The following is a 25,184-nucleotide window of genomic DNA, read 5'->3' as shown; positions in this document are numbered from 1 at the left end:
ACCCAGTAATTTCATAATACTTCAAGCCTGGAATAATGTGTATTGTGAATAGAAAACATTTTGCTTAACATAAACCTCGTGCTAACTGCCTCCCCTCTGCGCTCACCTTGTTCGCCAGCGCTAAAATGTTATCCAAGTTTGAATACAAATATGCCCTACATACAGCAGCGCTACATATATAGGTTTCATTTTAATATAATTTGTACCATAAGTAGCTTTTAGTGGTGTTTTGCAGTACATCAGCATGTTGACTGCTATGCAGAGAACAGTGTCTAGGAAGTAAATTCTGTACCTTCAACCTTAAAGCTACAAAAACAACCATTTTGTTACTAATCATGTGTTGCATGTCATGGTATTGCTGGCTCAACTCCACATTTTAATTTATATTCCTTCATGCAGCTACTACATGCTTAGTTTGGGATGCATATTCAGAAGGGTAAAGACTGCAAGGGAAGAGGGGTAGGGGGATTTACTGATCCTGTAGCTAAGTGAAACCCACACTTGGAGTATGTGGTTCCTCGGCCACTGTTTTGCCACTCCTGGCATAGGGATTATACCATTTTTATCTGTGCAGTGCAACTTAAACAGGAAAATCTTTAGGTTGGCTGGACTCATACTTCATACAAATGGATGTGCTCATGTAACAGATGAATTTACTGCATGATACCTTGCAGACTGTTCGTGCGTGCAACATGGTGATCTCTTCTCTGCGCTTCTTGCGGTCCCTACAAAACAATCAGCTGGAACCCATGGTGTATCATCTCAATGCCAAAAAGAGCGACACGCAGACATACAGGCGTACCATCAAGTAATGCTTTCTTCATCTAGGATATTAGTACGCTCTTAAAAACAGCAATACTTTAGGTTGTAATTTAGCCACACAACAAAATCTTTTCTACAGTGCCGGCCACCCGAGCAACACAATAAATTTCTAGTTGATAGTCAGCACTTCTGCCGTGTTGTTTGTCTTCCTCCTTGTCTTCGCTGCACTATTAGTCTTAACCATGAAACCGTACCAACGGGCCCAGTTTTTTTCTCCTCTTCTGTATTTACTTTTTCTATCAATGCACATCCGGCACTTTTCTTTCAGGAACACCATGCACATCCAGAGCCTGGTGGCATTCCCAACAGGAAAATACCGGGTACAAAATGTTAAAAGGAGATAGATGAACACATGATTGATGAAAGTTATTGTTGTGTGGCATAATTACACTTTCAAAGGTGCATAATTTTTAGAATTTTATCATTGCATGGTGCTTGTGGTTGGGTGTACAGTTTTATGTTATGAAACAAATAATTTAAGAGAGACTGATCAGCTGCTGTTGTCCTTTTGCTATCTTGGAGCTATTAGCATCTTTTCAGTTTCTACTTCTGGATGTGCCCTAATAGCATAATACTTTTTCTACAAAGTCAGTAGTTGAAGTTTAGAGTGTAGCAATGGCACTTATTTCTTGTGTTCTGCTAAAGTGTTATTTTTAAAGAAACGCTCAACAGCAACACGAAATCAGTTTATGCTCCTAAAGTGTTTTCCAAAAGTCTGTCTTCATTAATTTTGCAAAATACAGTCAATTATTACTCTAGAAAATCATTTATCACAGTGTGCATGACGAGTGTTTTTACTGCTTCAGCAGTTAATGCTAGTTCCAAACTGTATTTTTTGCCTTTACATCCATGCTGTGCGTGTGACCAGAGCCTGCACAACTTGTTAAAAAGTTTCCAAAGAGTTGCTGCAGACAGGCATTGTTGTAGCACCTGAAACATTGCAAATTTGTAGTGCCTAGTGTGGATAGATTCAATGTGCTTTCTGAAATGCACTGGGATGACCAAAATCAACGCAAATAATTACTGACTTTAACAAATTGCCTAGCGAAGAAGCCCAGGTGTGTTTGCGATTTGTAAATAATCAATCCAAATGGAGGGAATAAAGATATCAGACTGAAACTTTGCATGCATCTAGTTGAGCCACTGTACATCTCGTAAAATTTCTTCATACGATCGGAAAGAAATAAATAATTAAGTACAGGAATCATAAATTGCAGCATGGTACCTGCTGGTGGGCCTTGGAGTGGACACAGCATGCGGGGAGAATGTGACATCACTCAGAATAGAATGGCACACAGTTGCTTGAGTGACAGCACAATGTAGTGGGGTAATGTAGGACACCAGCAGCTCAGAAAAAAGAGCACAGCACACGTGGAATGGAGTGGTGGTGTGCTGTATGATAGCTTCAGATGCTCACCACACTGAGTATGCCAACCCTTGAACTAGCAGTGAATGGAACTACCTTCCTTCTTCTATTGCTACCAACAATGATACCACCACCTTGAAAAATGCTGTTGCTGATATTTTGTAACTCCACTGCTCTCTGTAATGCCTTAGGGCCCTGAGAATATGAAAATAAGTAAATAAATGCTGAAAGGAAGTGTGCAGCCCAGGGCAGCGCAAAAGGGAGGACTGGATAACTGGGGCGCAATTGGAGATTGTTATTCAAGGTGTGCGTTCAGTTTGTGTTCAGTTTCACTTCACGCGATATGTTGCGCCAAGTTGTCAGCCGCCCGTAAGCAGCCAGGCGGCCGATGGGTGGCTGATGACTCAGTGCAGCTGAGGCCAATCGCATGAGGCGAAACTGAACGCAAACTGAATGCACATTTTGAACAGCGATCTCTGATCGCACCCCTAATGCAGAATCCTTGCCAATTGCAGGTAATATGCAAAATTTACACCACGATAAGTAACACCCTGTGAGCACTAAGTGTTTGTGAGGCAAACATTAACTTCTCACACAGTATTTGATGTCTTTCCTGAAAGGTTGCACACATATGTAAGAATTTCTTTGGAACCCTGGGGATTTTTTAAAAATCATAAACAGACACAAGTGGCCTCAGCCAGACATTTCTCACCATCTGGGGTGTCATGGGGAGCCCACACACAAATTTTAAGGTTGTGTCACCACCAGTCTTTCAGCTCTGTCATCTTCAAGCCTCTACTTTTGATAAATCTATTTGCCATTGTGGAATTTTAATGCACCATCCTAGCTTAAGGTTAATAGCAATAATGATGTGTCCCACCTATGTTATTACTCCTGTGAATTTTTCAGAGATGTCACTAATGGGAGCAAAGGGATATATTTAAGAGAAAACAGGAAAGGTAGTTTACAGTCAGTACTTAAACTGTCGCTATGAGCAGAGCAGTTACTGATAACTGATACTTGGCAATGCTTGTCACACTTGGTTCTTGAGAAGTGTGCTTACAGAATCATTGTTATAAAAAAGGATTTTAAAGAGCTCACAGTTCATTTATTTATCACTAATGTGCTTGCAGGATGCTGCCAGAAGCTATGGCATGGTACGCAAGTGCTTTGCTGTGGAAGGCTTACCCTCTCGACATGAGCCAGTTTCGCAACCTCTTTGCAAGCACACGGATACCACTGATTGGACGTGACAACATTGAGGCGTTTTCAGACTCCAAGCACATTCTAGTTATTCGCAATGGCCACTTTTATGCCCTTCAGGTTTTAGATGACAAAGGTGAGTACATTACAGTTTTGCATAGGCCAGTAAAAAACACATTCTGTGGAACTGGCAACAGTGTGGCCCACTTACACAATGTCACGCATAACAATGCACTGCTAACACTAAGCTTTCTTAGCATCATTAAAATGTTTGCTGCTTCAATGAAAAAAAAAGAAGTGCTAATTAAATTTTAGCAAGTATATATCATCATCATCATCATCAGCCTGGTTACGCCCACTGCAGGGCAAAGGCCTCTCCCATATTTCTCCAACAACCCCGGTCATGTACTAATTGTGGCCATGCCGTCCCTGCAAACTTCTTAATCTCATCCGCCCACCTAACTTTCTGCCGCCCCCTGCTACGCTTCCCTTCCCTTGGGATCCAGTCCGTAACCCTTAATGACCATCGGTTATCTTCCCTCCTCATTACATGTCCTGCCCATGCCCATTTCTTTTTCTTGATTTCAACTAAGATGTCATTAACTCGCGTTTGTTCCCTCACCCAATCTGCTCTTTTCTTATCCCTTAACGTTACACCGATCATTCTTCTTTCCATAGCTCGTTGTGTCGTCCTCAATTTGAGTAGAACCCTTTTCGTAAGCCTCCAGGTTTCTGCCCCGTAGGTGAGTACTGGTAAGACACAGCTATTATATACTTTTCTCTTGAGGGATAACGGCAACCTGCTGTTCATGATTTGGGAATGCCTGCCAAACGCACTCCAGCCCATTCTTATTCTTCTGATTATTTCCGTCTCATGATCCGGATCCGCCGTCACTACCTGCCCTAAGTAAATGTATTCCCTTACGACTTCCAGTGCCTCGCTGCCTATTGTAAATTGCTGTTCTCTCCCGAGACTGTTAAGCATTACTTTAGTTTTCTGCATATTAATTTTTAGACCCACTCTTCTGCTTTGCCTCTCCAGGTCAGTGAGCATGCATTGTAATTGGTCCCCTGAGTTACTAAGCAAGGCAATATCATCAGCGAATCGCAGGTTACTAAGGTATTCTCCATTAACTTTTATCCCCAATTCTTCCCAATCCAGGTCTCTGAATACCTCCTGTAAACACGCTGTGAATAGCATTGGAGATATCGTATCTCCCTGCCTGACGCCTTTCTTTATTGGGATTTTGTTGCTTGCTTTATGGAGGACTACGGTGGCTGTGGAGCCGCTATAGATATCTTCCAGTATTTTTACATATGGCTCATCTACACCCTGATTCCGTAATGCCTCCATGACTGCTGAGGTTTCGACTGAATCAAACGCTTTCTCGTAATCAATGAAAGCTATATATAACGGTTGCTTATATTCTGCACATTTCTCTATCACTTGATTGATAGTGTGAATATGGTCTATTGTTGAGTAGCCTTTACGGAATCCTGCCTGGTCCTTTGGTTGACAGAAGTCTAAGGTGTTCCTGATTCTATTTGCAATTACCTTAGTAAATACTTTGTAGGCAACAGACAGTAAGCTGATCGGTCTATAATTTTTCAAGTCTTTGGCGTCCCCTTTCTTATGGATTAGGATTATGTTAGCGTTCTTCCAAGATTCCGGTACGCTCGAGGTCATGAGGCATTGCGTATACAGGGTGGCCAGTTTCTCTAGAACAATCTGTCCACCATCCTTCAACAAATCTGCTGTTACCTGATCCTCCCCAGCTGCCTTCCCCCTTTGCATATCTCCTAAGGCTTTCTTTACTTCTTCCGGCGTTACCTTCGGGATTTCGAATTCCTCTAGACTATTTTCTCTTCCATTATCGTCGTGGGTGCCACTGGTACTGTATAAATCTCTATAGAACTCCTCAGCCACGTGAACTATCTCATCCATATTAGTAATGATATTGCCGGCTTTGTCTCTTAACGCATACATCTGATTCTTGCTAATTCCTAGTTTCTTCTTCACTGTTTTTAGGCTTCCTCCGTTCCTGAGAGCATGTTCAATTCTATCCATATTATACTTCCTTATGTCAGCTGTCTTACGCTTGTTGATTAACTTCGAAAGTTCTGCCAGTTCTATTCTAGCTGTAGGGTTAGATGCTTTCATACATTGGCGTTTCTTGATCAGATCTTTCGTCTCCTGGGATAGTTTGCTGGTATCCTGCCTAACGGAGTTTCCACCGACTTCCATTGCACACTCCTTAATGATGCCCACAAGATTGTCGTTCATTGCTTCAACACTAAGGTCCTCTTCCTGAGTTAAAGCTGAATACCTGTTCTGTAGCTTGATCTGGAATTCCTCTATTTTCCCTCTTACCGCTAACTCATTGATCGGCTTCTTATGTACCAGTTTCTTCCGTTCCCTCCTCAGGTCTAGGCTAATTCGAGTTCTTACCATCCTGTGGTCACTGCAGCGCACCTTGCCGAGCACGTCCACATCTTGTATGATACCAGGGTTAGCGCAGAGTATGAAGTCTATTTCATTTCTAGTCTCGCTGTTCGGGCTCCTCCACGTCCACTTTCGGCTATCCCGCTTGCGGAAGAAGGTATTCATTATCCTCATATTATTCTGTTCCGCAAACTCTACTAATAACTCTCCCCTGCTCTTCCTAGTGCCTATGCCATATTCCCCCACTGCCTTGTCTCCAGCCTGCTTCTTGCCTACCTTGGCATTAAAGTCGCCCATTAGTATAGTGTATTTAGTTTTCACTCTACCCACCGCCGATTCCACGTCTTCATAGAAGCTTTCGACTTCCTGGTCATCATGACTGGATGTAGGGGCGTAGACCTGTACAATCTTCATTTTGTACCTCTTATTAAGTTTCACAACAAGACCTGCCACCCTCTCGTTAATGCTATAGAATTCCTGTATGTTACCAGCTATATTCTTATTAACCAGGAATCCGACTCCTAGTTCTCTTCTATCCGCTAAGCCCCGGTAGCACAGGACGTGCCCGCTATTTAGCACTGTATATGCTTCTTTTGGCCTCCTAACTTCACTGAGCCCTATTATATCCCATTTACTGCCCTCTAATTCCTGCAATAGCACTGCTAGACTCGCCTCACTAGATAACGTTCTAGCGTTAAACGTTGCCAGGTTCATATTCCAATGGCGGCCTGTCCGGAGCCAGTGATTCTTAGCACCCTCTGCTGCGTCGCAGGTCTGACCGCCGCCGTGGTCAGTTGCTTCGCAGCTGCTGGGGACTGAGGGCCGGGGTTTGATTGTTGTGTTCATAGGAGGTTGTGGCCAAGTACTGCACCAGGGTGGCCAATCCTGCTCTGGTGAGGGAGTGCGTTACCGGTTCTGGTCACCGGGATCAGGCCACACTCCAGGCCTGTTTGTGCAATTTTATCAACACGCGGATTTTTTTTTTTTTTTATCCGGTGGAAAATTGCCGGCACCGGGATTCGAACCACGGACCTCTTGCACGCGAGGCGGGTGTTCTACCTCTACGCCACCGCATTTGAAATGTGCCACCCTATTTATTGCATTTGAAATGTGCCAACCAAACGCCCCATTACTGTATATTTCTGTCTTTCGTTTTTTTAGTGGCAACATTATCTGAGACAGGCACACATGAAACTATATAGTTAAATCCTAGTGTGCAAACCATTGCTACAGGTTCAACTCCAATATCTACTTGCAAGATGTTGCTGTCATTCGAATTGCGGACATACATCCCGCAATCCCACCTACTATCTTCAGTGTAAACAGAGCAGCTAAGTCCATGTTTCTGCAACATGGCAAATGAGGAGAGATAAGGGCACTACTACCATAAGAAAGAGAATTTTTGTTTAAATTTATTAGAACAAACTTGTTTCCTTAAAACAAAACATATTTGGTGCAGAGGCATTTTAGCAAGTTGCTGGTAACAAAAAACTAGTTTTCAGACAGCTTAGCTTATAACAGATTCTCGTTACAATGCCTTAGGACATCACTCAATTTTAAATTACGTAGAAAGGTTGGTCACACCAGTGGCAGTTTTAGAAGGTGCCTTCTAGGTGCTACCTAATTGCTGCATCTAGAACTTTGAAGTGGGAAAGGCACCTATTCAGTTTGAGCACGCGCATTCTGCTGGTGTGGCATTCAGGTTGCCACATTCTCATCGGTTTGCTTTGTTCCATAGCACTTTCAGCTTGCCGAGTTACAATAAAACAGGCTATGTAGGTTTGATGCACCTCATCAGTCATTCACCATCTTCCAGAGAAAGACAGGTTTCGGACATATTGGTGTGCTTAATTCCCAGTGCACTGTTTCATTTCATAGTTGCCCAAGCACTGTAATGAAGGTATTCTAGTTTTGACAGCATTTCTTTTATGTAATGCCTTTAATGTTGGTGAGTAATCTGTACACAAGTAGACATGAGCCGTTTCAAAATATGCCTAAGGCTACATTTTGCTGCGGTCATAAAAATATGTGTGTACCTTCCACAAGTGCATATTATGATGAAGAGACAGTTATAACTATCCGATTTTTCTTCCGCAGCATTGTGGACATGTAACACTTGAATGTCATTTTCCATCATAGCTTTCAGTTGTACTACCAGCTTGATGCTGTGTTTGCAAATGCTTTAATTACTGTACAATGTTTATGTAGAGTCCCAACATAGTCCCAATGCAGAGCCTTCATAGAAATTATGGTCACGTACTTCAAGAACAAATAAGTGTCACAGTAGTAAGATATAGTGGGTATTACCAGTGCGTTACTGTAGTTATTTGTATTCATTACAATATTGCCCACACATACCGTCAGGTTGGTAGCTTTTCCGTTATTTCTCTTCTTTATCCACGTTTCTTCCCCTGTAGGTAGTAGCACGATAATGCATATCTCGAACTTACCTCTCTGCATTTATTATAATAAGTCCTCTCCTCATCTAGGATCTACTGCCTTGCATGAACAAAAAAAATAAATCCTTTATTCATGTTGGTACCCCTTTCTCGGAGATTAATGGACATTTTGTTGCAGGCAACCTCTTTGGACCTGAGCATTACCAAGCATGCCTGAGTCGCATCATGGCTGACAATCGGCCTGCGCCCGCTGTTCCTGTGTCAGCACTGACAGCAGGGCCTCGGGATGACTGGGCTAGGGCACGCAAGGACCTCCTGGCTGCCCAAAATGAGAGCACACTGCGGCAAATAGACAGTGCCCTCTTTGTGCTGGTGCTAGACAGCGAGGCATTCCAGGGCACAGAACAGGAGAAGATAGCCCACCATTTTCTTCATGGTCCTATCCATAATAGGTGGGTACACTGGAACTTTGCCAACAAAAGCTTTAGCAGATGTGCCATTCACAGGTAACTGTGAGTGCACATCACAAAACAGGCATGTGCCATGTTTTCCCAGACTCCTTTGCCCCAGGGCAAATACAAACGGAGCATTGTAATATTTTATTATAGCACGTTAATTGCCTGTCTGAAAAGCTGTTTTGACACTTCATGCTAAAATCTATCAAAACAAATTTTGCTGTGACAAAGCTGCAAACGAAGTCTGGTATGTGCCTGGAAATGCCGTAATGATGCGACTCGCATGTCATCTTCGAAATACAGTTGAATTCCATTAATTCGACCCTGACGAAACTGGTCTATTTATCCAGGAAGTCAGATTAAACAACAGAAAAAAAAACAAAAGAAAAAGCCAAAATACACTGCTCATTCATTAGGCAGTAGTTGCCCGAATCTAACACTTCCCCAAATCAAATGTGCATGAACTTTCTATGTGTCCAAAGTAAAAAGCATAGAAATTACATTAAAGCTCCTAAACAAATAAGAAATCTAACATGCACTCGATTCTTTAGCAAGAAAAATGGGCAAGTGTCTAATATGCGTTGCCCAAAAGTGGCCGGTTTCTTAAAGTCAGCTTCGCCACATTATATTACTGTTATACGGTCAAGTAGCGAATGACACAGTGTGGTTTTCATTTCGTATCTGACAGCACTATGCGATTTCCGGCCCAATATTCTTGGTAAAAAAGAAAACAAGGTGTGTGTTACAATTGGTTAAATACCCTAATAAGATATTGTGAGTTACATTTGTTGCTTGAATATCTTTCTAGGGCTGTCTGGCCAAATGCAAATTATCCAGCAAAAGCCAATTTTAAGATTGACATAATGAAAGTTATGGCTGAGCTAGTTGGGAATCGGTTGGCGCAGGACAGGGATAATTGGAGATCTCAGGGAGAGGCCTTCGTCCTGCAGTGGACATGAATAGGCTGCTCCTGATGATGATGCTGCTGATGATGATGAACGAGTTTAGGCCACAGCTGCCAGCCGGAACCTTCAGTGAGGATCAAATTAATGGAAGTCACTGTAAATGCTAGCAGCAGCCACATTGTAAGTATACTCAGTGCTTTGGGCTTTACATTCTTTCAGGTGGTTCGACAAGTCCTTTTCACTGCTTCTCACAGCAGAAGGGCACGCAGCTATTAACTTTGAGCACTCATGGGGTGATGGAGTGGCTGTACTGCGCTATTTTAATGACATCTACACTGACAGCACTGAGCAACCTTACATTCATCCTGGCCAGTCTGCAAACATCAATCCTGAGCCCTACGTACAGCGGCTTGGTAAGTGGGCCTCGTATAGAGCAATGATATAGTGTGCATTTCATTATGACTGCACTATGTTTTTGTGCCCGTCTTTCATGACCTTCAAGGGATACTTAAACTGGGTAACATTACAGAATATCCAAGCTCATATGTGTGTTCAGTATTGTGTACTAGTGAACAAGGACCACAAAACAAACTGACAATGTGTCACATTACAAGGCACACCAATCAGTGCTGAAACATCATTGCATATGTAACTATAAGATATTCAACTGGTGGCTGACATTGTGTTCTCCTAGTTATAATTGCAACCTGCTTCCTTGTCTTCAAAAGTTAGTTATGGAATTAACCTTTTTTTCATCCAAGCTGCAACAAAATGCAATGTAGCATTTTTTGCTCATCATGTGCAGACTTCATTGTCAACGATGCTGTGAAGGCAGCTGTGCAGAAAGCCCAGCAAAATTACGAGGAGCAGACTGGCAACCTTCAACTAGCTGCTATGGTGCACTCTGGCCTCAGCAGGGACCTCATCAAGCAGAGCAAGCTCAGTCCCGATTCAGTCATGCAGCTCTCTTTCCAGGTACTAGCACAACCAAGATGGCTGTAATTTGTTTCTCTGCTATCACTAAACATGGCCATGGGCCACAGAGGGACTGGAGTCTCTTAAGAGCTCAAATAATGGACCATTTGCAGAAATCATGCAGCGCATATGCGAGAGAGGCTGTTTTCCACCCTAAAGCTCTTGACCAGACTGTAGCGGAATACAGTACGACCCCCTTCAACAGCCCCACCTTGACTACTTCCGAAACCCTGCACACCTCTTTACACAGCAGGCAGTGGTGAAAACTATTCAATCAGAACCATACCTTCCTTCTCAGTGGGGATAAGACATGGGGGAATTACAACATTTAATATTCAGAATAAATCTCAAAAAGCATTTGTTCTCACAGTTCGTTTCTGGGCAAGTGTTTTTTGGTTGGTAAACATCGTTTCGAGGCAGCCAACTTAAATAATTATACCAATGGTTCATTTAAGATAACTTTGCATATTATTATGCATACTTGAGGACAAGTCTTTGTAATTTGAGTCAGAACAAGAAGGCATGCCTGCTCATGCACCGACAGAGTGCCGGCTCTCCTCACACTTTGTGCAGCTGTCCTATTTCCTGGCACATGGAGGCACGGCAGCGACTTATGAATCATGCAGCACATCTGCTTTCAAGCATGGGCGAACTGAAACAGTGCGACCAGCAACAATGGCCACAAAACGTTGCGTGGAGGCACTCAGCTCGGACAAAAAGCTGAACCTTGCTCGGCCACTTCTGGAGGAATGTTCCAGAGTCCACAACCAGCTCACGAAGGAGGCTGCCATGGGTAAGATACTGCTGTAGTATATCACATAAATTATAGTATTTGTACAAATGTTATGTGGCTTTCAGTAAAGTATCGGCATGAGAAAGCATTTCACATATCATCCGTCAAGCTCACCCATCAGGCGATTATGATGTGCAGAAAAGCCAACCTTTTGATGATTTGGGGGAATGCAGATGCACAAGCGCAGGAGCAAGGCATGTGAGCAAAGAAGCGAGAGCACAATGAAGGTTAAAGGAGACGAAAATGCAAAGCACCTGAAGGGCTCAGTCCATTATCATGATGCATGCCTGCGCTGTCCCATGTGCGCAAAGCAGTGACTCCTATGCATGCTCATCTGGTTTATCAGAGCAATGGCGACACGTTAGTGCAATGTGTGCCTGTGGCCGTGAGTCTCACTATACTACAGTTAAACGTCGATGCAATAAAGTATTGAACTATTCATAATTTCTTGTCCATAGGACACCCTGTATTTAAAACCTCAGTATAACAAAGTGTGCTTATACACAATATTAATATAACAAAATTTCACTGCAACTGCAAAAAAATACTGAGATAAATGAAAACTTCTGCGTGTGCAGATGGTCAAATGGTTGAATTACAAGTGGCTGCTTGCGAGCACACCTCTCAAATCACGCTCTGCGCAACCAAGAGCAGCATCATTTTCTGTATAAAATCTAAGTGCGATAAGATCCTATCGCGCCCCACGCTTTGAAGTATGCAAGGGTGAGCCGAGAAGGATGGTGGCTTGGTGACTGCCATCTTCCTGTGCAAGCAAGGGAGGAAGAGAGTGAGCTAGCAGTAATGCAATCAATCGCATTCTAGGGGAGGAAAAGGGAGGCAGGTTGGTGTGTGTCGCCTTCTCAATCGGTGCAGCCATGGCTGTACATGGCTGTTGGCACTGCCAAGGGCATACGCAGGCTGCGCGCCCAGTTTTAGAGATGATTTACCACATGTGCAAAGAATGGGTGTGCTGGGATGGCATGGCATCATGTGCTTATATTACTGGAGGTTGCGTAATCTCAAGTTTTGGAGATACGCTGAAGTGAGAGGCAGACGAAGTATTCTCTTCCCATTGCCGGCGACACAGTCAGCCACGGTGGCAGAGTGACTGGCTTCACTTCCTATCACCAACACGGCATGAAACTGTATTTCTCATCACAAACTTTCAAATTGAACAAAATTAATTTTTTTCTCATTCAAATTTGTCTTTCCTGGTTGCCCGCTAATTATGAAGATCTTGCAACCTCTTCCGTGTAAGAAAAATCTATCAGTGACTACTTATTTGCATAAAAGTTTCAAATTCTATATAAAAGAAAACTATGATATAATGAAGAAAATTACCAACTTCGTTATATTGTGGTTTAACTGTATAACGTTTGCCACAGTTGAATTATGTTTAGCTCATGTTACATCTTTAATGCAAAATACGCTGGATATGGCTTGGAATTGAGCAACCTTCTGGAAGGAATAAGAGGAAAAGTACTTGACCATTTTTCTCGCCCAGAACTTTGACTGGCTGTGCTTGCTTACCTTTTGCATATTTCCAACATCGTTCCTTTCACACAATGTCTGAGGTGTGCCTCTGATTTTACATGCAGGTCAAGGGTTTGACCGTCACTTGTTTGCCCTGAGGGTGTTGGCTGAAGAGAAGGGCCAGGCCTTGCCCGCTATTTACACAGACAGATGCTTCGAAAAGGCAAATCACTTTGTCCTTTCAACATCCACTTTACATGGTATGGCATTCAGTGGTGGTGGCTTTGCGCCTGTAGTACCAGATGGCTATGGCATCGGCTATGGCATGGTGGATGACAAGTTAGGAGCCCTGGTCAGTGCTTACAGCCCCCATCGAGATGCCAGGAAATTCTCAGCGTGCATGGTTGAGGCTTTAGATCGTATTTGTGTTGCCATGAAGTGCTCTTAGGGCACGAAAGAAGTATTCTTCACATGAAGACCATGAGATTGGGTGCTGCATTCCTCCTAGTTCAGCCTAGGTTTAATTTCAACCACTAACGAGGATAAGGAGCTTGTGCTGCTTGAGTACCGTTTCTATTTCTTGCAAAACATGGTATTCATAATTATGTGGAGAGAAAGAGGTGTACCCTATCTTTCAGCATGGCAGCTACGGTTTCTGTAAAGCACTTGAAATCACAGTTGAAATTTGATTATGGAACAGTGAAAGCTATCAGGTGCTTAGTAAGATATAGTAACACGCTTGAGCACAGACATACGTACATGTATATATTGATGTTTTGTACACTTGATAAAAGACAATAAAAGGTATTTTCTTGATCAATGTGCTGTAATAAATACCAATCTCTTTTGTTCACTGACTAGTGGGGGAAAGAATATGTTACAAAGTGAAGCTTTAATTTCGTATGCATGCATGGTAAATTAAGTTGCTCGCATAAGAATTTTTGCAGCAACTGCGGAAACTACGGACACACATTCTGCAATCAGAAATGCACTTCTAATGTGCTTAAAACATAAGAACTGAGCAATAGTTATGGCTGCAAATTATGAAGTGCTTGTGGGAGGAAATTTAGGCTGCAAACATAGGTGCCTCAGGGCTGAAAAACTTCAAGAACAAAGCCTGTAATGGGAAACACAATGCACTTTTAACAAAAAATTTATGGGCTGCAACTTCTGTGAAAAAAACGAACTACATACCACAAAACATGGCCATACAAAAAGTAGGCCAATGTGCTTCGGGCGCACATTCTGTTGAACGCTGCAACTCTGAACTTTACTACACATGCTCAGGCTTCATGGCAATAAGCTTTTTCACAGGTTCTACGTCCATTAATCGTTTGACACCAACAATGCGAGGCCGTCACTCTTTTTTTTTCACTTGCTACACCAGGCCCTGACTAAACAAACAAATGTGTACAAGTCAGTGGTAGCAGTGAAAGCACCTATTGCAACATATTTAACCATGCACTTGGTAAGAAAAACAACAGGAGAAGTAGCTGTGAGTAAACTGCAATAGCAGTTCTGCTGTTAATGCCTGAGTAGCAAGCACCTTTCACACAACACTGCCATTACTGACGCTTGTAAATTGCACCATACTACTAAAAGTGGTATCAAATGTGCAAAGCCATCCCAGATGATAAGTATTTGTTCACACATTTGTTAAAATTTCTATGCATTAGTGCATCCAAACTACCTTTAAAATAAAGATGCAACAAGTAATGTAGAGATGCACCAACAATCTAAATATATAAAGCGGCATACCAGTATAAAACCATCATATATAAACGTGTAAATGTGCACTGGAAAAAACAAGTGTAAGAAAGAACACAACTACACATTAAATAGCTAAAACAAGAAAACCACAGACAAGTAAACACTGTAGGGCCAACTGGAGTCACGGAAGCATGCGAAAAACCTCCAACCGGCAGCAGCAGGACTCTGGCAAGGTAGACAAATAGAGGGGAGGTTAGTAGGTCAGTCAAGCAAATACTGACTCTCCATCTTCCTCTGCTTTGAATCGAGCAGCATGTGACGCAATGTTTTGATGCTGGTTCATTTTGCCGTGTGAAAGTTGCATGTTAGATTTCTAGTAAATTTCACCCCAAGGGTGCAGCCTGAGCCATCATTGTGAAAAGTGTGCAAAGCAAAAATTTGTTCAATATACAAACACTGCCTCCCACAATCACACTTAATACAGTTTGTCACAAGTCACGAAAACAGCAAAAATATTGCATTATGTGATAACTGCGGCAAGAAGCTTTGTTTCGATCATGGTACATGGGTTAAGATCATATCCGCAGACTAATAGAGAATGCAATGCTCGCATGACAACGGCAAAAAAAAAATAATAATAATAATGTTTTTGTTTCATTAAAAGAGGTGGGAAAAACCCACATCAAAAAAAGTGGCGATTGCCTTGTTCTGCTTCACTGCAGGCACCACTGTCAATGTGAGAAGTGATCACAACGTCCTACTTGCACAATTGTATATGGGAATTTGTGCCACTCTTGCTTCTTATCTCCTAAGTGTAGTTGTGCTTGACACAATACTGAAAAAAAGCCAAAAGAAGAGTTGCAAAAAGGTGCTGTAGTGACTGCTGAAAGACTAATCCAGAATATTTTTTGTGCACTTTGGCAAGAGGGAGGAAAATGTGGCCCCTTTCTCCTTCGCAGATGTTCCAAGTGCAATGAGAGAGCTGAGTGGTTCTTGTGGCCCTTGCATACACAGCTTGTCGTGTTGATGGAAGACACATAGTCCGTTTTACTTGGCCCAATCTCGCAATCACCACCGGGGCAGTGACATAGCAAGCACACTTCATGCTGGTGGCCCAGCCAGGCTCACTATGCATGGTGACCTTTGTGAGGAGAGCCACTTGTTTGTTTATGTGTTGGCAGCACGAGAGTCAATGCATACTCAGACTGGCAGTGGCAGCCAATGGCACCGAATTGGGATGAGCTAGAAGTCCCAGACGCTGCTTGTGCTTCCGCTGCTCTGTCATCTGCATCACACATAAAATGAAATGGTAGAATGCCTCTGCCAAGGCTGACATGGAAACAGACATCAAGACTAAGGGAAAGTGTGTTCTGGTATGTAAAATTTCCAAACATGTGCAGTCAACTTCCGTTATTCGACGCTGACACAGTTGACGAAATTGATCGAATTAAACATGAAAAAAATAACCACCACAATACACCACTGATCCATTGGGCACTATTTACTCAAGTTTAAGATGCCTCCAAATGAAATGCGCGTCAAATTTCTGTGTGTCCGAAGAAGATAATGCCTTAATAACTAACTTAAATAACTTAGAGCTTCTAGCCAAAGTAGAAATATATTGTGCACCTAATTTTTTTAAATGGCGGCCACTTTTCTAAAGTCAGCTCCGCCGCTATACAGTCATGTTATGCAGTAAATAGTACTTGCCGCAAAAGGGGTTTTGGTTTCGTATCCAAATGCACTGTGCAGGCAATTTTCGGCCCTACTTCCTCGAAAAACCAGAGGTGCCCATTATAATTGAGTAAATACCATAATCAGACATGCTGAGCTACCGTCATTGCTTAAAAATCTTCCTTGGCGGGCCGAAAATAGGCGTTGACGGGAGATGATGCCTAAACTGTCCCCTAAGCTCCACCATGACAGACGCTGCCACTAGACCAGTCATTATTGAGGTCCCCATGAGAGTCAGGCGTGTGAGTGCGGATTGGTCAAGTTCGAATTATTCAACGAACGCCAATCTTAGGATTGAAATAACAAACATTTTGGGCCATAGAAATGCATGGATTCCAGCCAGGTCCTGCGCTCAGGATTGAATTAACTGAAAAATCGGAATTAACAGTAGTCTACTGTGTGTGCGTGTTTCCTTAAGTATTCAAAATAACTCTTGCTCATTTATGCTCATTTCATTCCTGTTCTACCAAGCAACGTTTATTTTCTTTTCCTAAATCTTAAATTCTGGGCACTCCTTTGAAGCACACAAATTTCTTTTCTTGAAAGTGCTTTGCCATGTGTCCATAGGCAAACCTCACAACTACATGACTTGAACACACAAAATTTAGTGACAAGTCCAGTACATAAACTCACAAGCACATACGGCATTCCACAAAAATTTTGTTTTCTGCACGTTTCCTAAGGGGGCAGATGGCACATGAGAGATAATGGCTGCCATTGGTCTGCAAAAGGAGCAAGCATGTTACCTGGTCTCGGAGTTCGGACAGTTGCCTAGACAAGGTAGTCACCAAGCGTTGCGTATCCTCCAACTGATTCTGCAGTGTGCGCATCTCATTCTGCTCCCCATCTGCCTCATCTGCTGCGAGTGACATGGCACGCATGCGTGGGAACCATTCCAGATTCTTTTCCTGCAGCACCACAAAGTACAAACAATGTCACAGGGTCCTTAAATATGCAGCTATGGCTTCGCTACACATTCTGCTTATATTTTGGAACCTAAGCTAACAGAACAGTGGTTAGTTTGTTTTACCACCAGCTGCCATGCTTCGATTTCAAGGTGCAGCGGCTACACTTAAACAAGGTCAATGCTGAGTCCAGGTACTAATATCTTGGTGCATAATAAAGAGCTACGGTTAAACAAATTAGCATTTAGTCTTGGAAGGCAATACCATCAATCCACATTCCCTATCACACTTCCAATGAAAATTGTTCGTGTGATGCCTGCTTAAGTTACTGCACAGCTGCAATATTTCGTGTTTGCTCGCACTAGTAGAAAGCATTCTCATTGTTAAAGAGTACTTTGTGAAGTCTAAGGCTTTCAGTCAAGGTACTATGCTTTGTTACATATTCCTGACAAGTCCTTTTATTAAATTGGCTGTACAACACCCCTTGCCAAAACAGTTTAAGATGCATCTCATTTTCAAGTCTTTTTCAGGTATTAACTCGTGAACATGTCTCACACAACCATTAAAAAAAAGTAATTAAAATGGCGGTCTTCATAATTGGTAGTATAATTGCAGTAGGGTAGAAAGTTGGGCTTTTTGGGGGTTTATGACTACTATACGTACAGCACGGTGAAGACAGGACAGTCCGGAATAGATGCACACAGCGCTGACTTTCAACAAATTTATTCATTTTATTTTTTTAAATGCTGTGCAATATGTATTCACTCAATCTCACCAGCATGTCACAGTCATGCTGGTGCACCATGCAAAGATTCATCAAACAGCATGTGTAGACCCAAATGGAAAGCAAAAACTTCACCATGGCATGTCACTTTTACCCATAATGTCTATTGAGGAAACTTAACTCTCTTGTTGATAAAGCTTTGATGGAGTGCTCACACAAATATTGCACAAATGCACAATGTCCTCCACTTCAATGATTTCATTTGCAGTTTAACCTCGATATTACAAACTTAAATCATCATCATCATCAGCCTGTTTATGTCCACTGCAGGACGAAGGCCTCTCCTAGCGATTTCCAATTACCCCTGTCCTGCGCCAACCGATTCCAACTAGCGCCCACGAATTTCCTAATTTCATTGCTCCACCTAGTTTTCTGTCATCCTCAATTGCGTTTTCCTTCTCTTGATACCCATTCTGTAACCCTAATGGTCCAACGGTTATCTAACCGGCGCATTACATGACCTGCCCAGCTCCATTTTTTTTCCTCTTGATGTCAATTAGAATATTGTCTATACCCGTTCGCTCTCTGATCCAAACCGCTCTCTTTCTGTCTCTTAACGTTATGCCTAGCAATATTCGTTCCATCGCTCATTGCGCGGTCCTTAGCTTCTTCTCAAGCTTCTATGTCAGCCTCCAAGTCTCTGCCCCATATGTCAGCACTGATAAAATGCACTTATTGTACACCTTCCTTTTCAATGATAATGGTAAGCTTCCAGTCAGGAACTGGCAATGTCTGCCGTATGCGATCCAACCCATTTTTATTCTTCTGTGAATTTCCTTCTCATGATCAGGGTTCCCTGCGATTAATTGACCTAGGCAAACATACTCCTTCACAGACTCAAGAGGCTGACTGGCAATCCTGAACCTGTTCCTTTGCCTGGCTATTTATCATTATCTTTGTCTTCTGCATATTAATGTTCAATCCCACTCTTATACTCTCTCTGTTAAGGTCCTCAATCATTTGTTGTAACTCGTCTGCATTGTTGCTGAATAGAACAATGTCATCAGCAAACCGAAGCTTGTTGAGATATTCACCGTCGATCTTTACTCCTAAGCCTTCCCAGTTTAATAGCTTGAATACTTCTTCTAAGCATGCAGTAAATAGCATTTGAGACTTAAATATATTGACATAATAGTTCTGTGGAAACTCAGGAGGTGGAGATGAGTAATTACTAAAGGGAAAATGAGACATCCACCCAAACGTAGCTAAGTGCTACAAAGAAAACCCATATGGGTTCCTCGAAAGAAAAGCCTCACAGTTGAACAAAAATGCGTCCTGGTCCGGGACTCGAACCCGGGACCACTGCCTTTCCGGGGCAGCCGCTCTGCCATCTGGGCTAACCAGGCAACTAGCAGATGGCATTTTGTCTCAAAACTAGTGGCTACCCTAAGCACTACAATGTGCTTACGGCAGCCACTGGTATCCAGGTAATCTACCTGTTGCCCTAGCATTTCAGACACTTCAGACAGATCATACTTGCTGGACATACCATATGCCAGGCAATAAACCCTTCCTTTAATTATGCTCAGCTCATTTAAATCCAATGAGATGCTCAGTAGTAAACCTATATACAGTAGATGCCCTCAAAAAGTTCTGGTTGCACAAAATGCACATATATTAGGCAAGGCAATATTAGGCAAGGTTTTTCCCCAGACTTTTTAGCTTTGAAATTGCCCCCCGCCTAATACGTGAATTTTGCTATTTGGTGTGCCTGCATGGCAGCACAAATTTTGCCTTATAGTGTGGCTTCACAGCAGTGAGAATTTCGCCTTACAGTGTGGCCTTACGGCAGTGTGCACCGCGATGTCATGAAGCCACACTATAAAGCGAAATTTGCACTCCTGTGAAGCCACACTTAAAGGCAAAATTCACATATAAGCTGCACTTCATATGTTGAAGCTCTCCTCCCCCTATTTCATGGTCGCCATTTTGCGTTTTGGCCGTGTTAGCAATTCATTATTTCAGGCAATTCCTGCCGAGTCTAATAATTTTACGGCTCCTCCAGATGGCCTTATAATAGTGTGCATACTCAAGTTTGATCTTTTTCTTGAGTCTCCCGCTCCACCCTTGCCTTATAATTCTGACTGCCTTATAATCAAATAAATACAGCAATTTATATTGGTTTGTACTGGACCTCATTACCCTTGGATTCATACTGGCTTATGTTGGGTTCAGGATACTCTTCAGAAACTGCTCGTAATGCAAAAGAAGTGAAGTAACATGCAGCAGATGTCCAGCTAACCTTGATCATGGAGTCCACATAACTTTCAGGCCCCGTAAACTCAGTTGGGTCCTTGACTCGCACCAGCACAATAAAGTAGAGGTAGTGCCACAGGTTGTGCTCACATCGAATGTGTTCTTCAAATGACACACTCTTGTTGTCAAAAGCTGATCTGTCCAGACCTGGTCACAAGGAAAAAAAAATATCTTGCAGACAAGGAAATAAGTGGTCAAGCTGCACAAAACATTTTCTCTTAAAAGGAAATACATAAAGAGGCCATCTTAAGTACAAGTGTTCTTTTATGTTCCCAATACTCATCACACCACAGAGCTCATACATACTGAATCATCAATTATTTGACTTTTCTTTCCACCTCCAGATATGTCTTGGATGCATACTCCCGGTGTTTTAATAAGGAAGCCCAAACTATGTGATAACAATTCTTTTAAATGCTCATTATGGTGAAGTTAAATATTGTTACCAAGCAATACCAGCACTGACAATGCTCGTGGATGTCGCGCAGACTGTCTTCCATCTTGAATGGCAGTCAAGATGTTATAAATACCCTGTAAATATAACGTCACGGGTGGTGATACTGTGGTCGATGCTTGGACGACAATGACAGTGCAGCTATCTGGGGTGCACGCACTAGTCCTACCATTGCTGCAGCATTGTGCGCCTTACCTTGTAAATACATGCATATCCTTTGTATATAGATCCTTCCCGTAAAATTTTTGGTGGAGGTTGTGGGCTTTATTTGAACACACAATGGATTTACGCAGTAAGCACTCCTTGGCTACATCTGCCATGCCAGTTTAAGGCGAGAATGCTTCGGGCACATCGCCACCTGCTCCCAGCATGTGAGTGCAAGCAACCACTGGGACCAAACCATGATGCTCGCTAACCTGATATTTTACCTCGTGGGAACGGCAAGCATCTGGTTTAAGACCCACAAAGAGGAACTCACCAGCCGGGACTTGCGCAGGCAAGAGCTCACTGACTTGTTTGGCAAGCCTATTTGCTGCCAGCATGCCACGAAGAAAGACCTTGCGTGCCGAGTTCAGACTTGCATAGAGTGCTATGTGACATATAGTCAAGACACGCTTGCGCGTTGTCGCAAATTTGACAAGGAAGTACCGGAAGCAGAAAATGTTGTGCACATTCTCAAAGGAATCGCCAACGATACGTTTACTCTCCTCGTATTCAAGAACTCTTCTACAGTACAGGACAACATTGCTGAATGCCGCTGCTTCGAAGAAGTCAAAAGCTGTCGCATTGTTCACCACTTTTCTTGCTTCCTAACACGGCTGCAATATCTACCTGAGAGGACCTCTGTCTCCCACCCGTGCTGGCTCCATCCAACAGTATTGTGCACATCGTCTGCCAGGAGACTGAAGCTGCCTCCCCAGTTCCTACCCAAGTTCACGCCCCAGACGATTCCCACACCGTAATATACCTCATCTAGACCCCTGTATGGCAAGAATTGGCCAATGTTAGACTCCAGTCACTTTGCCCAGTCAACAGACTCAACTACCGATCAGCCGGCACACCCTGTCCTCCCCGTAACAATATGAATATGCCAAATAATCCTGTCAAGTAATGGACAGAGACAATCATATGATGAGAAGCCAACACAGACACCAAGGGATACATAGGGGAAATTACTTGTGCTAATTACATGAAATAAAGAAACGATAAATTAATGGAAATTAAAGTGGATGAAAAAACAACTTGGCGCAGGTGGGAACCGAACCCACATCCTTCGAATTTTGCCTGCGATGCTCTACCTACCGCAGCGCTGTTTCCCCATCCACTTTCTTGGGTATTTATGTGTCCTAGTAGAACCCTGGGAGTGTTAGCCAGTGCCACCACTCACAAACCTTGACGGCAGATGTGGAACATCCTTTCTGGCTCAGGCATCACGAGTATGTGATTTTTCTGGGTGAAGACAACTTGGTCAATAAAAACGCACATGTTACCTGAAGGCATCAATGTAGCCGGATTCGAGACTCTCGTTATGTAAGAACGAGAAGAAGGGGGTTTAACTGAGGGGCCCGATTTTTATTAATCAGATTGTGAGAAGTCAACAAATACACCAAAGAAAACATAGGGGAAATTACTTGTACCTAGTAATTGAATTAAAGAAATGATAAATGAATGGCAATGAAAGTGGATGAAAAAACAATTTGGCACACGTGGGGAATGATCATACGTCTTTGCATTGCATGTGCAATGCTCTAACCAATTGAGCTACCGCAGCGTGGTTTGCCCATCCAGTTTCTTGGTATTTATGTGTTACTACTAGAACTAACCTTGCAGCTGCATTGACAGTGGCATGCAAAAACATTCAAAAGTGGGTCAGCTGTTCACTAACCACAGATGAAGCATGTGTTTCGCAGGGTCTCTTCCTTCTGCTGCTTCTCGCTTCTCAGATCAGCAAAGGTGTCGATGATGACGCCAAAGATGAGGTTCAGCACAATAATGATGACCACAAAGAAGAACAGCAGGTCATACACGACTCGAGCAAAGTATAGCGGTTCCTGCACAAACATGCACATGTTTGTTTCTGCCATAGACCTGTGTTTACAAATGCAGCTGCAGTGCACGCAATAGGATTTCAGTACATACTGCACCTACAAACTGCAAATATCACCAATGTGCATTCAGTGCTAATCATGGTCTGTAAACACAAACATCAGATCATGTTGGTGATAAGCACAAAAATACCATGGGTGATGTACACACCTTAGCACTAGGTGGTCGTAGAATGTCTCCAATACCTCCACCATTACGCAAGCCATGATTCATCGTGGTGATTATGCACATTACGAGTGAGTCACAAGCTCGTTCGGTTGTTGTGTCATCATCATCTGAATCACTGGCATCTTTGTTGCCAAGCTTGGGCCGCTCAGACGCATCACAAAAACCTTCAAGGCATGGTGGATCACTTTCTGGCCCTGAAACTGACAAGTGAGAGAGGCAATAGGAGCACCAAGATCATACCATATCAATTGCACTTAATTGGTTGAACATATAGTTCCAAGATATTGTGGTGCAGTCCACTTATAACAATACCATTTACAATGATTGCTGGTTGTAAAGATAGGTACTACTGGTTACTGCACCACTTGAAAAGATACACAAAGTCCTTCCAAATACAGTAGACTTCCGTTAATTCGATCGCAGCCAGAGCTCCCGACTGGTGCCTCATATTTTTGTGGGCCCAAGCTTTAATTATTTCCATCCTAAAATTGGCCTTCGTCGAATAATTCTAACTTTACCATTCGGGATACACGCTCCTGACCCCTATGGTGATGCCACTAGCGACCCCTTCACTGCAAGCGTTTGCTGCAATGGAGCTTAGGGGACAGTGAATGAATTGAGCACATGTCATCCCTCACCGAAAACGCCCATTTTCGGCCTGCTCAGTAAGATTTTCAAGCAGCAACCGTAACTCACAATATTTGATTATCGCATTTACCCGATTATAATGCGTGCTTTCTTTTAAAAATAAAATTAGGCTGAAGTTTGCCTGCACAGTGCAATCGGATATGAAACCAAAACCGCCTTCGCAAAATTTGCACGATTTGCCGCATAACACAATAACTCTATCGATTTCGTTGGTCCTGTCAGGTTTGAATTAACGAAAGTTGACTGTACAAAGATATCTGATTATAAAGTTTAATTTTGTTTTTTTGTTGCCTTTATTCGCTCAAGAGGGCACTATAACAGGCAGTCAGTAAAATAAATTTACCTTACTGTCGGAAATTAACAAAACATAGCTATTAACTGTGTAACTAGTGCAAATGAGATATAGGGCCAGTCCCTGTTGCTGGAACAGAGAGAGCATCAATAGTGCCATCATCACCATCAGGCAGCAGTGTTGTAACGTACAGGACAAGATTCCAACATGCGACAGTTCATAAAAGCCAAGAAATGATACATATTACCAACTATGAGGAAACAAGGCTCTATATGCATTGTTCAGGCTTAGAGGTGTCTGTATTCAACACCTATTTACATGCTTGAGTAGCCGATGCATTTGACATACATTAGCCAGCCATGACAGGATTCAGGTGAGCACAATGTCACAACAGCGACATGATTAGCAGGCCCAAATAGCTGCACGTATGCTAGTGCCAACTAATTTTATGACATACAATTACCTACTTGTTCCAATATGCCTAAACCAATATGAAATTAACACTACCGTGAATTCATACCAGCAAAATTATGTACATTTGTCTGATGGGAGAGTGAGTGCATGATGATTCTGAAAAGTTGCAGTGCAAGTGGAATGAAAAAAGTAAGAGCGAAGATGACATGTAGAAGTACAGTCAACCACAAAAGTTTACAGAGCACAGGATCTAGTGGTGGCAGTAGCAGATGATGCAGGTGTGCTACCAGGGAGTGTGTTCGCTGAACTTACAAACCACAAGAGTGTGTTAGCTGCTTGTCAGAGTTCGTCATTTTAGTCAAGAGTGCTCTGCTGGTAACTTACGGCACGCACTCTCGTGTTCACTGTCATAGAGCTTGTCACTTTACACATCTGCATCAAATTCTCTCTTATTTTGGTTATTCCAGTTGTGGCACCAAGAAGCAATACAACCATGACAGCACGAAACATAGAATTGGAGCTCACTTACCTCGCGGCACACTCTGAACAGCACGGCTGTCGACTTCAATGAGAAAGTCATCCCGGAAGAACAGGAATGCAACAATGGAGAACAAGTATACCAGGATTAGCGCAAGCACTGCTGTGAGAATGATTGAGCGACCATTTCGTGTTACCGACTTGATGACATTAAGGAGTGTTTCCTCCTGGTAGACCACATCTAACAGGAGCACACTGTAGAACAGTGGGTGTCCTACTAAGCCCAGTGCACAAAAAACCAAATAGCAGACATGGTACAGGAGCTCCATATCGGACAGCATGTGGCCAAGGCTACGTGCAAATGTCCCATGATTTCCCACTATGCTCACGAGGTGCACCGTG

General features: G+C 42.8%; 2 protein-coding genes and 1 long non-coding RNA gene across 6 annotated transcripts in view; 2 read left to right on the top strand and 1 right to left on the bottom strand.

Annotated features, from left to right (window-relative positions):
- The window catches only part of CPT2 (Carnitine palmitoyltransferase 2), a 17,174-nt gene extending 3,520 nt beyond the window's left edge, over window positions 1-13,654 (top strand). For all 3 annotated transcript variants that reach the window (XM_075696971.1, XM_075696970.1, XM_075696972.1), the window contains exons 6-12: window positions 675-808; window positions 3,322-3,527; window positions 8,412-8,685; window positions 9,813-10,006; window positions 10,399-10,568; window positions 11,142-11,361; window positions 12,960-13,654. In XM_075696971.1, coding sequence (XP_075553086.1) covers window positions 675-808; window positions 3,322-3,527; window positions 8,412-8,685; window positions 9,813-10,006; window positions 10,399-10,568; window positions 11,142-11,361; window positions 12,960-13,282 — 1,521 coding nt within the window. In that variant the 3' untranslated portion in view covers window positions 13,283-13,654. The remainder of the gene's footprint in view (window positions 1-674; window positions 809-3,321; window positions 3,528-8,411; window positions 8,686-9,812; window positions 10,007-10,398; window positions 10,569-11,141; window positions 11,362-12,959) is intronic.
- Itpr (Inositol 1,4,5,-trisphosphate receptor) overlaps window positions 13,587-25,184 on the bottom strand; it is a 174,015-nt gene continuing 162,417 nt past the window's right edge. For both annotated transcript variants that reach the window (XM_075696968.1, XM_075696969.1), the window contains 6 exons: window positions 24,835-25,184; window positions 22,934-23,151; window positions 22,563-22,728; window positions 20,210-20,370; window positions 17,025-17,186; window positions 13,587-15,829 (listed from right to left, as the gene is read on the bottom strand). In XM_075696968.1, coding sequence (XP_075553083.1) covers window positions 15,734-15,829; window positions 17,025-17,186; window positions 20,210-20,370; window positions 22,563-22,728; window positions 22,934-23,151; window positions 24,835-25,184 — 1,153 coding nt within the window. In that variant the 3' untranslated portion in view covers window positions 13,587-15,733. The remainder of the gene's footprint in view (window positions 15,830-17,024; window positions 17,187-20,209; window positions 20,371-22,562; window positions 22,729-22,933; window positions 23,152-24,834) is intronic.
- LOC142585903 (uncharacterized) lies at window positions 15,736-24,976 on the top strand. Its single transcript, XR_012829146.1, has 2 exons — window positions 15,736-15,917; window positions 24,773-24,976. It is a non-coding gene; the product is annotated as an uncharacterized LOC142585903 (long non-coding RNA).

Source organism: Dermacentor variabilis, chromosome 6 (assembly GCF_050947875.1).
Source record: "Dermacentor variabilis isolate Ectoservices chromosome 6, ASM5094787v1, whole genome shotgun sequence".
NCBI classification, from domain to species: domain Eukaryota; kingdom Metazoa; phylum Arthropoda; class Arachnida; order Ixodida; family Ixodidae; genus Dermacentor; species Dermacentor variabilis.
The sequence above is the reverse complement of the archived record's forward strand: the minus strand, read 5'-3'. Positions and strand labels throughout refer to the sequence as shown.